Below are 14,885 nucleotides of genomic sequence, written 5' to 3'. Positions count from 1 at the left end.
CCCCTTTGGCAAAAGAGGGCATTGCGTGTGGGCAGATCGCATCACACGTTATGGCACAAAAGTGCCAGGGCCCGTGCTCTGAAAGTGCAGCATGGAGAGAAGTTGTAGCCTTTTCCGCTTTAACTGTGCTTCTTTCTATGATTTTCTTATTTTGCTAACTTGCGAAGAAAAGAACGGATTTGTGATTTTATCCTGAAACGAGTGGTGCTCGGGCTCGTTCTCCGGCAAGCAGGGCCATCAGAACAGATAGTAGGGCGGGGGCCAGCCAGGCATTGTTCTCCAGGCCCCGTCTATATTCAAGGCGCTGTGCACGTGCTGCAGTATGTATTCCCACATTTTATGAAGCAAGTGTAAACAAACATGAACCTGTGGTGAATTCATATCACCTATTCTGACGTCTTTTGCATGTTCTTTTTAGATTTGTAATAAAGCAGTAATGTTTCAGCCCTAGGTAAGAAAGAAAGCTTCTATCTGCCCATTGAAAACAAGCGCGCATGCCTCATGCTGAAAGAGAAGGAGGCAGCAGGGGGAAGGGAGAGAAGAGGGGGCCTGCGACTGTTTCCCTTGCTGGAGCGAGCAGGAACCATCTGTTAATTACAATTAGATGGTTTCAAAGCTCGCTCCCGCAAGGGAATCATCAAACGTGCAAGTGTTGCCATTGAAAGCAATGCAACGCGTGCACATTTTTGGCCAAAAAAAACTGAATTGATTACGAACCTGGTGGTATTTTTGTCTTGGCAGTCGGTCACTTGCAGTTTGCCTTTCCATGATTAATCTGGGGCTTTTAGCACCAGAATGCGGATATATAATTATGACATGCAGAGTGAGCTATAATTAGGACTCACCCCCATTGCATCTGATGAGGCCTTTAATCCCTGTTCGTTTGCCAGGCCAATAACTGTTAACTGTCACAGTGCTGCCTGCCAACCGAGCCTTCGGAAAGTTGGCTGGCTGGGTCACCTCTCAACGGCAGCTTGCCCCCTTCCACCACCTCTGTGCCTGAAGTCACTACCAAGCTACAGATTCACCTCCGATGCATATGTGTGGATGAACCCCCACAAGCCTGTGTGTGCAGCCGCCTTTTGCGATGCAGTCTCTGCGGGGACACATGACGCAAACTGTTGGCACCTCATGGTTTAACACGGTCAAGAGGAGAGGAAAAGTTGGGAGGGGGAGACCAGTGGGCCAGTGTCATTCTGATATTTATATAAGGTTGGGGGATGCCAGCCACTCCCCTCCCCAAGCCTGTGCCTTCACCTTGTCACCCCTGCAGGGCACACCAAGCCCCTTCATTGGGCAATCACTGCATGCTGGGGCATACACTTGCAGTGCAGTCTCTGGTTAAATTTTAACCCCACCCCCGGCAGCATTCTCTTTGTCTCTGAAAGGGCCCATGAGGGAGTCCTCTTTGTCTTTAGAACCCAAGCATAGGGGTAACTATCCCCAATTTCCACTTTCATTGCTTAAGGAGGAGTACGCGTTTCCAGAGTAATGGTGGAAGCATTTGTGTGCTACGACTCTGGCTCAAAACATTAACGCAAACATGGTTATCTTTTAAAAAATGCCCCCAGCACATTATATTTCCTCAGTGGAAAGAAACAGGCCATTTCAAAACACAGCTATCAGTGGCTCCCATTTGCTTCACAAAATGGCCTTACAGTGAGCCATGTTAATTTCATGTATCTCATAACACGTGGATAACTTAGAAGCAATTTACAAAACAAGCATGTGCAATGCAATAGGACTCGCATTTACGCGAGACCTATGGCATTGCATCACGAACAATGGGAGGGGGGCACGGGCGGTGGAAGGGATGAGAAGGGGTGAGAAGGCAGGGACAAAGTAGTGCTCACAGTCTAAATAACACGTACCATTAGGTGTAACACTCAAAGTAAAGGGGCCAGTAGCTATGGAAGGGTAAAAATGACGATATGGCCACAATAGGGATGGACTAACAAGCCTCATAATGAATCAGACGGCAGCATTTATGAAAGACAATGACAGTAGCCAATTAAAAACATGGGCGGAGAGTGGACGGAGCTTTCAGGGAGCATCCACTCCATACTGCATTACTGCATGCCCCGTAAAGGAAGCAGAACATGTGCGCTACCGCTATAGGTTTGATCTAATGAATGTGTATGTCTATAATGCAACTGGTGCCTTCGGGTCCAGTTCGTGCTACATAAAACCAACCGCAACAAAAAAAAAAACTTCTGGTTCCAAAGTAGCGCTGCTGGCCCTACAATCACATTCTCTCCCGGCTCGTATCCCTCAGAATTGTTCTCTCCATTTAGGCCATTCTGAACCACTGTTACAGCTGCTTTAACATTCACTTAGAGTGGCACGAGGCATGCCAAAATGCCACAGTGAATGCAAATGAGGAGAAATTCGGCATTAAGAGAATTCAAGCTGGAAATCGCTTAAGTTACACATACATGGCAAAATGCTGAAATAGGAAGATCTGACCCGTTTTTTGTTTCCACAAAAATGTTTGCCCAACTTTACTCTTACATACTAGGAAACATGTTTAAAGGAGTTAAATGTTTTGAGTTAAAGCAATAACAACCCCAACGTATAAACTATGAGATATGAAATCCCTCTCTGTGATGTTTTGCTATATTGCAACCTGTGTTTACATCTCGTCCGAAACACAGTAGCCCACGAATCCTTAAATAGATATGTACCCTGATGGCCAGAGCTGCTGACATTGGAAGTAGGGAACCATGCTTGTATCCCGTCCATATTGCAACATCCTGTGATACTGGATAAATCACTTAATCTCCCTGTGCCTAAAAGTTAAAAAATACAGGTTCATGCAATTTTGTTCTAATGAAAGCAGGTAGCAGGTACTCTGGTATAAGGCACCCTAGCACTTCTATTTTTACATTTCAAGCACTGGTTATTGTTCAGACCTTTAAAGTGTTGCCTAAGATTCTTTGGGCAGCACCAATTAGCTCCTCCTTGTGGCTGTGGACGTCTGGTTGTATATGGAACTTCTGAGCAGCCAACAGGATGTTCTTCCCAGATACAAGGATGGAATCTGCAACAGGGTTCATTTCCTGTCTTAGACTGTCATCCTCCGAATTTTCAGCCCATCTGCAGATAGAAACAAAAGTTAGAATATTTAAAAGGTGAAAAAGCCTTCACAGCCAAGTCTTTACCACTCAATGCCTTCACCATGAAAGCCTTTACCACACAGATAGGTATTTTTGCCTAACCTACGTCTAGGTAAGTATAGGTAAGGTAAGTATGAATCTTACACGATGTTTAAATATATATATGTTAGTGTGTATATATATATATATATATGTGTATAAATATATATATATATGTGTGTGTGTATTACCTACTGGCGGTCGCCAGTAGGTAGTTATAGTTAGGATTTTTTTCAATGTTAAATCTCAAAATTCTATTTGGAATAACTTTTGCGCCGGTTGACGAATCTGCCTGAAAATTTCCTGAAAATGGCCTCGCGGCGTTCCGGTCCTTCCCTAAAAGTTTGGGGGGGATACGTCAAGCGGGGGGCGAGATAAAAGGGGGGTCCCAAAACGCGTTTTCCCCATGTTAATTTCCATAGGGCGGTCGATTTCACTTTTAGCCCGAACGGCTGAATGGATTTCCACCAAACTTGGCAAAATTGTAGGGACTGGTAGCCCGATGTGCCTTTGCTATGTCTTAAGATATGTGCTTCAGTGGATTTTGAGAAATTAACGTTCAAAAAAATATATATATCTGTAGCCGCTCACCGGTGCGCGCACCGGAGAGCGCTCCAGGCGCGACACGCAACTTGCGCGCAGAAAGCTGATTGGCTCTTGGGTGTCTGTAAACATTCTAAACAGTCCGGAGCGGCCGCCATCTTGTCTATCGGTAAAATCTAGTCATAAGAGGTGGCAAAAACAAAGGGTGGAATTGACCATAAGGCGTCAGGGATAGACCCCTTTGACCCCCTAGGTTTGATGTGGGGGCTATAAAAGGGCCCCGCGGGGCATTTAAAATATATTTTTTTTTTTCGTTTTGCGCGGGGGAAGCGCCCGGTGCGCGCACCAGGTAGCGCACCGGAGAGCGTAAAAATAGGGAAAAAGATGACAGAGTTTTTAAAAAATGAAGTTTTTATTTAGAAATTGGAGGTAGTTCTGAAAATAACTTTTTTTTTTCTTCTTTTTGTTGTTTTATATTTTTTTTGTGTTTTTGGAACTTTTTGAACTTTTTTTGGCTTTTCAAAATAGTTTTATATTTTTTTTTGTATTTTTTAGGGGGAGAAACAAAAAAAGGGAATTGAAACTGGCTCAACTGGAGCAAAAAAACAAAAAACCCAAAAAATTATTTCTTTTTGGGGCACTTGTGATTATCACCTGCAAGGACGATGAGCTTAACACTTTGTTTCCCATAGGAGATAAGCTTGCCACAAGCAGTACAAGTAATTTTAAAATCAGCAAATCTCGGCTGAATGCAAGGTATCACCTCAGATGTTTCTGGTTGCGAGGAAGTGGGTTGGTTTCTTTGGGAGGGGGTCCTTGATGACTGGGGGAGGTTACTGGCCAGTTCCCGGAACTCTGCACGAGAGTAGTTGTTTGGATGCTTTCTTGTCATGTGCCGAATCATGGTATAGTTACCAAAAGAATATTTCTTGTTTGGGTTGCCCCGTGAAAGTTCATCATTGCAGATGAGGCAAGTCACCTTGGGAGCATTCACCTTTTTTTTCCCCTCTGGAATTGAAAAAAACTGCCAAACAATGTGTGGTTTGGGTTTGTAAGGTGTATTTTCTTCTGGCAGCCATCTTCTTCTCCCCTCCTCCTCTTCCTCTTCCTCCTCCTCCTGTTCTTGACCACCAATATAATTTGGAGCTGGTCCTCTTGGTGGTGGTGGTGGTGGTGGTGGGGCAGATGCACCAGCTGATGCTACTACTGAAGCCATTATTTGGAGCAAAAAAGTAGAGAGAGCAACAAACAGGTCTTCCTCAGTCAAAGGACAAAGTCAGAATAAGGAAAAAAGGTGGGGTCTTTCATCATTTAGAAAAAAAAACTGTCCTGAACCAATGAGAAGTGTTATTTTCAGGTCACAAGACCATGGGCTTCATCATTATGAAACTAAAACTGTTATGAACCAATGAAAAGTGTTATTTTCTGCTCACATGACCCGACGCGCTTACGCTACGCGCACGGGGGCGCGCAGCGTAAGCGCGTCGGAAGTTTACGTTGTGCGATCGTATTCGCTCGAGTACTTCCGGGTGCGCTTACGCCGTGCGTATCACGCGGTCGCGGCTACGCGATACGTCACGATCATGTTTTCGTTTGCGATATTGACGCTCACGAGACGCTCCCCGGAGCGCGCCCGGGGGCGCTTTTCAGAAATACGCTTTTCGGGGCGCACTCCGGGGCGCGCTCTGGGAGCGCTCCCCCCAAAAATTAAAAAAAAAAAAATGGGATAATTGTAGAGACAGGTAGCCCTATTCTGAAGTGGTTTGTAAAAAAATTAACTTTATAAAAATATGTATTGTGCTACATTGGGCTTAATATATGTTAGAGCCAAAATGTAGCCCAAATGTAGCCCAAAGTAGCCCAATGTAGCCCAAAGATGGCCACCAGAGATCAAAAATTGTAAATGTAGCCCAAAATTCAACTAGATGTAGCCCAACTGTAGCCCAATGACAGAATGTACCAGAGTGTTAAAAAGAACAACTAGAGTGCTAACAGTCTTATTTATAAAGTGAAACTTATAGTTAGGAATTAGCATTAAAAAAACCTTTGAAATTCACTGAAAAAAACCATAGGTTTCACACCAGTTATAGTTAGGAATTAGCATTTAAAAAACCTATTAAATTCACTGAAAAAACCATAGGTTTCACACCAGTTATAGTTAGCTGGAAATTTTACTGATATAAAATCATTGAAATTCCCACGTTATAGTTAGTTGGACTCACTATAACTTGCGCGTGCAATGCACTGCTGATGACATCACATATTACATCACTCATGACATGGTCAGTGACATCACTCATGACATCACTGATGACACCATCCAGTGAATATGTGTCTTTCTGAAAAATAAATATTAGTGAGTTATGTTTAAATATTTAAATACATATATTAGTGTTTCACTTTGTGTATAAGTGGCTACATGTGTTGATAAGTAGCTACATGCGTATGTATATGGGTTATTTGATATTTTTAGTAGTATCAGTATGAGTGTCTATATGGTTTGGTGGAGGTATTACTTAGCACATAGATGCATGAGTGACTGACTCTTTGTTTGTATGTGTTTTGAAGACAGCATATGTACAGGACTGTATGGGTGGATGAGTGTCTATATGTGTTTGTTAGTGAGTGAATGACTGTCTCACTAGTGTCTTTATCAGTAACTACATATGTTTTAATCTAGTATATATGAATATTGATGTATATAAGTGAGTATATGTGAGAGTAAGAGATTGTAAGATTTCCTGTTTAAATAAGTATGTGTTTCTATAAGTGATTGTTTAAGAGAATAAATATGTGTAATTTTCAGTAGAAGTAAGGTGGAAGTGTGTGTATAACTCTATATTCAAATAAATGGTTGTTCAATAGTTTATTTGCACGTGTGAATATGTGTGTGAGTAACTTTTGGATGAATGTCGGTGTGTAACAGGATGTATAGGTGTATCTCTTCATATGATGAGTGAGTATATGTATGAGTGACTATATAGAACTGTTGGTGAATGAGTGGATGTGTATATAGATAGTGGAAGTACAGAATTGCTTGTTGTAACTGATATAGGTATGTCCATTTTTTAAAAATTTCAGTTTCTATTTTTGAATATGTGTCTCAAGGGTTACTTTACACTGAGAGGAGGTCTGTGACTGTGTCACAAGGATGGTGTCATCAGTGATGTCATGAGTGATGTCACTGACCATGTCATGAGTGATGTAATATGTGATGTCATCAGCAGTGCATTGCACGCGCAAGTTATAGTGAGTCCGACTAACTATAACGTGGGAATTTCAATGGTTTTATATCAGTAAAATTTCCAGCTAACTATAACTGGTGTGAAACCTATGGTTTTTTCAGTGAATTTAATAGGTTTTTTAAATGCTAATTCCTAACTATAACTGGTGTGAAACCTATGGTTTTTTTCAGTGAATATATATATATATATTATATATATATATATCCATCAAAACACTCCATTCTCTCGAACAGACGTCTCCGACAATCAGAAGTTGCTGTGCACACAATTTTATTCAGCAGGAAAACAATGCGTTTCGCTTTGCAGCTTGATCACGTTTACGAATTGATGCCAAACAATTGTCCTTTCACTCTTTCGAGTAACATAAAAAACGGACAATCACCCATATGTGTACAGATTAGTACTTAGGGGCCAATTATGATTGCGGTTTTTCCGCATCCTCGGGGCCGGCGGAAGCCACCGCCGGCCCAGAGGATGCGGAAAAACCGCAGCGGACTGACCAAGGACCCACCGCCACATTAGGATGGCTGGTGGGTCCTGGTTTCCGTCCGCAGCTTTTCCGCCGCGGTCGGCTTACAACCCAGGCGGAAAAGCTCTGATATGGTGACGGTGTCTCTCAGACACCGTCCGCCATATCAGGATGGACTTTAAAAAGTGCTTTTCCGCGGCGGGTTTTCCGCCGCAGAAATGCATACGGATCTTCACTGCGGGGGCCCGTGCGGGCCCCCTAGGTGAAGGGGGGGGGGTGCACATGGGGGGTACCTATGGTACCCCCCTGCATTTGCATGCAGAAAGCGGCAGGCACCGAGCGGTGCCTGCCTCTTTCTGCATGCAAATGCTATGCGTCCATTTTTAACATTGCCGCGGGTGCAGCTTGAAGCTGCACCCGCTGCAATGTTAAACATAGAGGATGTGACCGCCAGGGTGGCAGTCACATCCTAATTGCACAGGAGGGAACTCCGCATGCCATGCGGAGGTTCCCTCCTGCTCTGGGGTCGCGGACGGACGCAAGTCCGTCCGCGATCCTAATCGACCCCTTAGTGTGGCGGACATTTTGGAATGGTCAAAAAGTGCTGTAAACAGGTCATAATTCATTCACATACCGTTTGATGTCTATGTCATACCAAAATAAAATCAATGTGTGATTTAAACTAGCAATCAATGTAGAATGAAATAATTTCAAATACCAAATTCCTGGCAGTGTACTCGACCTTCTGTTTGATTACTGGACAAATACTTGTAATTACAGCTAGCACATAACGGCAAAATTTGCAGCGAATCATAACATAACAAATCAAAACAGCTTTGCCCAAGTGGGCTATATTCGTGACATACATGTTGCTGGCTGAGTTACAGAAAGAGGACAGATCAAGTATGTCTGTCCAAAAATCCCAGTTGGGAATTGTTTCACTTAGGAATTATTGCACAGTTGTGATGGTTCAAAAGTAATTCCGCCCAAGTGGAATTACTTTTGAACCATCACAACTGTGCTGCACTCGCGGTGTCCCTTTTAAAATAACTTTATTAGCAAGGATGCGTTTTGGCTGTGTGCCTTCTTCTGCTTGCTTCATAAATAAAACGTCACTGGCATGAATATGCTTTTAAGTTCGTACCTGGATCTTCATTGGTCCCTGCACAGAAACAGGAGAGAAGGTTAGACGATCATGGGACAATGGCAATGCCCCATTTCAGATTTTACACATCATCGGCGTACTTCGGCATTTTCAATTAATTTGGTACATATTTTAATTAAATATGCGGCCATTGATCAGGACAAAATCCTGGAAGAGTTTGAGGCTTTAACCATTGAAATTGATAAAAGAGGAGCCAATGATGAAATAAAAAGATAATTTGATGCTATGAATGACTGACTACAGAAACATGTGGAAAAGATAAAATTTAGAAAGGCGCATAAATTTGCACGTGACGAAGATGACTATAATAATGGTCAAATATTTACTTTTACCCGTAAATATATTGCAACGAAATGACAAGAATACAGCAGCAAAAAAAGCAAAAGTACTGCACCACCAGAGAATGCATCTACAAGTAATAATATCAATACTAGAACCGATGAAAATGAAGACAAGACTAGTATTGATTCAAGTTCTCTCACAAGTGAATCTAGCTGTGAATCTGATCTTTCTAACCAGCTAACAATAACCAGATTAAACTTGGCAGAAGATCTTGATTTTTTAGTGGAAGAGAGACTCCAAACATTAAGACCGATGTTGACAAGGCAACAAACAAAAAAAGAAGAAACAAAAGACGAAAAGAAAGGAGACGCAAGTGCAAACAAAAATCTGCCAAAAAAGAAGAAGAAAAAAATCACTTGGGGCAACAGGCAATAGGGGATAAAACTATAATCAATATATCTATAGTAACCCTCAGTAAAGCTGAAGAACAACTGCTGTCTCTTGGACTAAATTACTTGACCGATTCAAGGTCTTAACTATGACATGACACGAGTTGACGTTTTTTGTTTCATCCGAAAACTTAAATTGAAAAAATACTTTGCCTTGAATGATGCCAAGGTCACACTGGAAACCAAAATAGATAAAGGTGAAAAATCGCGAAAGGTAACTTTGCCATCTTCAGATGCTCACATTTTACTAACTATGCATGATTTGAAGGATTCCACAGGACCACCTGAATTTGATAATGACTTGGCCACGCAGGCCAGACTGAACAAAATTGACATACACCAAAAAGGAGCTGGCATGAACCCCTTCAAAACGAAATCTAGCTTTATACCTATGATGCCCAAAGATTCTATCGATGTATTTCATGAGTGCGTAACTAATGACATCAAGAAGTTGTATCAATCTATCAACAATAAAAAGAGAAAGAAAAATCTACATATGACAAAAGAATATGCTAAATTGATGAAAAAACTTGCAGAAAATAACGAAATTGTAGTCAAGAATTCTGAGAAAGGCAGCAACCTAGTTATTTGACCTAAAAAAGATTATATACAAGAGGCCAATAGACAATTAAATGACAATACCTGTTATGAAAAGACAAATCAAAAGGAATATGTTAAAGCTAAAGAAAGTTTACAAAAAATGTTGGGACAATGGCGCAGGGAAGGCTTGATCTCTCTTGAAGAATATGAGTTCATGAATATAAAATTCCCTGTTTTGCCTTCTCTATACTTAATTCCTAAAGTACATAAGCTAATAAATCCAACTCCTGGCAGACCGATCACATCTGTCATCAATAGTATGGGAGAACATGTGGGAGAATATGTAGATTATTTTCTTCAAGATTTTGTTAAGGCATTACCTAGCTGTGTACGTGACACAAGTGATTTTTTAAGTAAAATTCAAAACTTAAAATGGAATTCCAACATGTTTTTAATAACATTAGATGTAGAGTCACTCTACACGAGTATCAATCAGTCCCAAGGGCTTGAAGCTGTCAAGCACTTTTTATCGAGTAGGAGTATTGAGTACTATGAACATAACAAAATGATTGTCCATCTAATTGACTGGTGCCTAAATAACAATTTCTTTGTATTTGGTAAAGACTTGTTTAAACAATTGAGGGGAGTCGCAATGGGATCCTGTTTCTCCCCCAGCTATGCGTGTTTACACGTTGGCTGGTGGGAGGAACTGGTCCTAGCTACTGAACACAAACATTGGGTAGATAGCAATATCTGCTGTTACCTCCGATACATAGATGACATTTTTATTCTGTCTAGTGGAGAAGAACAAAAATCTCTAAATTTTGTGAAAGACATTAACCAAACTTACATTTCACATCTCACATAAACAAAAAGAGAATAGAGTTCTTGGATGTAGAAATCTATATAGAAAATGAAATTATCAAGTCGACCTTACACAGAAAATCCACCGCTGGTAACGCTACTTTGCATGCGACTAGTATGCATCCTAAGCATCTTATATCCAGCATTCCATACGGTGAGATTTTGAGATTAAAAAGGATCTGCAGTTCGTCTCAAGATTTTGATCTCTGTCTTAATGCTATGATTTTACGATTTAAGGCACGAGGCTATATGGATATAATTCTACAAAAAGCTATCAATAAAGCTAAACTTAGATCAAGGGATAGCTTGTTAGAAAAGACTAAAGCGGTAAATGTTGAAATAGAAACTCCTGATGTTGTAGCTAATTCCAACACTGCTAATGAATGCCCACGACTAATAACAACAACTAGCAGTGAGGAAAGAAAACTAAAAGTTATTATCAAGAGAAATTGGCCAATTGTCCTATCTGACACAGTACTCAATGGCAAACTTCCGGAGAATCCGACTATTACTTTTAGACGAGCCAAGAATATGGGGTCTGACTTGGACAAGGCAGCACCAAAAATGAAACTAAAATTATCTTGGTTGCAATCTATTAATGGATTCAGAAAATGCACAAGTTGTCGAGCATGTAAATTTGGTGTCAATGCGACTCATTACTCTACTCCATTCAGTACACGTGAAGTGCCCATTACAGGTAACTTCAACTGCAAAACAGAATTTGCTGTGTACGTTCTCACATGCACCTGTGGCTTGAATTATGTTGGGAGCACCAAGATGCAGGTGCATGTGAGAATACTACAACACTTAAGAGCAATACTGCATAGTGATCCAGCTTATCCGGTGGCCCGGCATTTTAAAAATGTTCATAACAACGATGTGGCCTGTCTAAAATACTATGTTGTTGGAGCTATTCCTAAACTTAAAAGAGGAGGCAATTGTGAGCGCTTACTAAGACAACTTGAGACCAAAATGATTTTAGAATTCGATAGCAAATGGCCAAATGGATTGAATAATACTGAAGAAATGCATAGCTTTTTATAATGTTTTGATCTATGTAAATCGAATATCTTGACATAGTCTACATCAATCCACTTATATAATAATTTTTATAATTATCCTACTTTTTGCGAAATTTGCATGTATAATTATCTTTTGTCTAAATAAATTCCCAATATATAGGTTCCCTAATATTGTGGTTTAATATCATGTATAGGCGAAAGTAGTAGGATGGCTTAATCAAGATTATTAGTCTGACTATTTTAACTTATCTTTTTTGAATATATCCATATACTGGGCCTTTATAAATATGATGTCTTTTTGATAAACAACTTGTATATAGTATTAAATGATTCTCCCTTTTTTATATATAGAACAATTTTTGTATATATTTATTGTCCCTATTTATATTATGATCCTTCCTTTTTAGCACTATTACTACTGTTTTTATGAATTTTAGAAGGTTATTTATATGATTTTAACAAACCCATCCCAGGGCTCTGATTTGGATTATTGTTCTAAATATTGATACACTTCTTGAATCAAACAGTTTTTTGCACTTTACATATGCTTCTTTGCACAAAATTTGCACAGCTTTCTACACTTTAAATTGGTTGCTGCTTTGCTAAGTTTTGCACTACTTTGATCATACAATACAATGTATATATGTCACATCTTTTATCTTTGTATAAAATAATCAAGGATATTAGGATGTATATAAATGAATATATAGATATTTATATGTTTATTTGGTTTCATTAGATGTATTTATACAACATAATGAATTAGAAACACAGTGCATACAATGTTTAGGATATAATATCATGAATGGATACAATGTTGTGTTACACTGGATTAAATATTATATATACTTTTTGCATTTATGCAGTAAGATATAAAACTTTTTTGGCATAATTTTATGAGTGAAAACACAAAATGTAGTATGTTTTCACTTTTTGTGATCACTTGATTAATGATGTCACTAATGAGGGTGAGCACAACTATGCACATAAAAAAGCGACATAACTTTATTAACTTGCAGTGTGAACAAGGGCTCGTGTAGCCTGGAACGTGTAGCTGTTCTGTTGTGCAAGAAATAAATCATCGCACCTGAGTCTGTAGTCCGTCTCCTTTTTTGCCATCGTTGCTGAGCTGCTTGCCGGAGGTTTTGTGGAGTAATCGTCGATATATATATATATATATATATATATATATATATATATATATATATATATATATACGGTTATGTATTTCTATTGTGAGACTGGTGTCAGTCTTCTCTCTGATATTTACTGAAGACCTATTATCTTTATTTGCACATTCGCGCATTTATGCAGTTATAAATAATGAAATTTTTACTATTTTGTATAAACGTTTTTATTATTGGTTTTATATGCAATAGTATGTTTACTATGTTCGTAGTCACATGACCAAGCTGGAGGCGGGATGTAGGCGGGTCACAAAGCATTATAAAAAGTAAAACAGAATTGCTATGCTCTGCATGTGAACAAGGGCTGTTTAGCCCGAAACGCGTCATTGCTGTTTTTACCATCTGAACCTGTTCTGAAGTAAAGAATTGTCACCTGAGTTTGTGGTCCATCTCTTGCTTCGCCGGTCCGAGTGGATTGGAGGTGGCTGTTGGGAGTTTTTTTGCATGTTACCAGGGAAGTTGTTTGCTTCCGGTAACGGACCCCCTCTCCTGAAGCCCCCTATTGTAGCCATAAGATTTCTGGAAGCGTATTGCGAGGAACAAGCTGTGGCGAGGTCGGAGGACCCTGCCCAAGGTTGAAGAATCGCAGCACGGTGAGTGCTTAGGTGGAGAGGTATTCTTGGTGTGTAATTAGCACTTCCCAGCTGTAGCCGCGTAACGAATTCCAGGTGGCTCGCTGAGTGCTTTGTGAAAGAAGCCGGGTTCAAGAAGAACAACAGCATGTCTGCGGAAGCTGTTTGTGCACGGGAGGCGGAGGCTGAGGAATTGTTTCGGCAGATACCGGTCTCCGGAGAAATGCCAAGTAAAGTTCCCTTGAGTGTGGAGGCACGGGAGGATGCCGGGATCAGAACTCTCTACAGAGATTTGGAAAAACAAGGACGACTCGAGATAACGAAATGATGGGAGCCTTACTCTACGCTGATGTAGGACGCATTCCAAGGGGGCTACGTATAATGCTGGCACCAAGCTTCGATAAACCCAATCCTCAAATGCTTAAAGAATGGGGACAAAGCAACCTAGCGGCGTCAATGAATTTGGTTCACATTTTAATAAAATATGAGGCCATTGACCGGGCGGAGATTCTAAAACCTATTGACAAGCTGAACGAAGAAATTGACAAAATAAAAGAAACTGACGCCATAAAAAACTGAAGCAAACAATGGCAGAGAGACTGAAAAACCACGAGGACAAAATCAAAGCCAGGAAGGTCAATAAATTTGCACGTGACCAGGCCGACAATGCTCGAGGACAAATATTCACCTTTGCACGCAAGTACAGTGCAGCCAGACACCAGCAGTATAGTGATAAAGGCACCAAACAAGAAATCCCACAGGGGGTACCTATAGAAACTGTATATTCACAAAGGCAATGGGTTTTATATTGACAGGGAATACTTTCACTCTGCATAAGTTTCTGACAGCTTGTTAGGTTAGAGAAACGTTAACGGTGGTGCCACAGGAAAAGGGAAACCCTCTGAACCCTTTACAAGGTATCGTAAACAACACCTAGACTATATGCAAACAATTTCCTATGCACACAACATATCAATTCAGGTACAACTTATTTTGAACAGACATCAATTAGGTTTAGTCCTAGAAAATAATATTTCACTTCTTCTGTTTGAGCAATTTTTGTCGTTTATTGCCCAAAAGACATTACGCCAGCCGACACGTGTTTCGTCAGAGTGCAGATTGCTCAGAATCTTCAGGGCTTTCTTGAAATAATGGCGTATGTTGTAATTCCACTTAACCGGTGATAATTCCAACCCGGTAAGGGTATCTTGTACATCCAATAGTTGTAGCTAATCTTCCCATGTATTATTTGAGAATGCTCCAATATGGACCAGAGGATCAACTGAAGCCGTGTTTGCGTGTCACAATAACAAGTCCATATGTCCCTGGACCTTGTGTTAAGCCCAGCCGCGAGTCCGGCGTTCTTACTTCAAAGGTACATTGACGAGAGTG

At 40.5% G+C, this 14,885-nt stretch overlaps 1 protein-coding gene across 1 annotated transcript in view; it reads right to left on the bottom strand.

Annotated features, from left to right (window-relative positions):
- The window catches only part of LOC147708533 (uncharacterized), a 561,724-nt gene that overhangs the window by 381,049 nt on the left and 165,790 nt on the right, over nucleotides 1-14,885 (bottom strand). The window contains exon 2 of the mRNA XM_086925359.1: nucleotides 2,913-3,096. Coding sequence (XP_086781485.1) covers nucleotides 2,913-3,096 — 184 coding nt within the window. The remainder of the gene's footprint in view (nucleotides 1-2,912; nucleotides 3,097-14,885) is intronic.

The sequence above is a fragment of the Lissotriton vulgaris genome, chromosome 6 (genome assembly GCF_964263255.1).
Source record: "Lissotriton vulgaris chromosome 6, aLisVul1.2, whole genome shotgun sequence".
Lineage (NCBI taxonomy): Eukaryota > Metazoa > Chordata > Amphibia > Caudata > Salamandridae > Lissotriton > Lissotriton vulgaris.
Note: the sequence above shows the minus strand (reverse complement) of the source record. Positions and strands in the feature narration are given on the sequence as shown.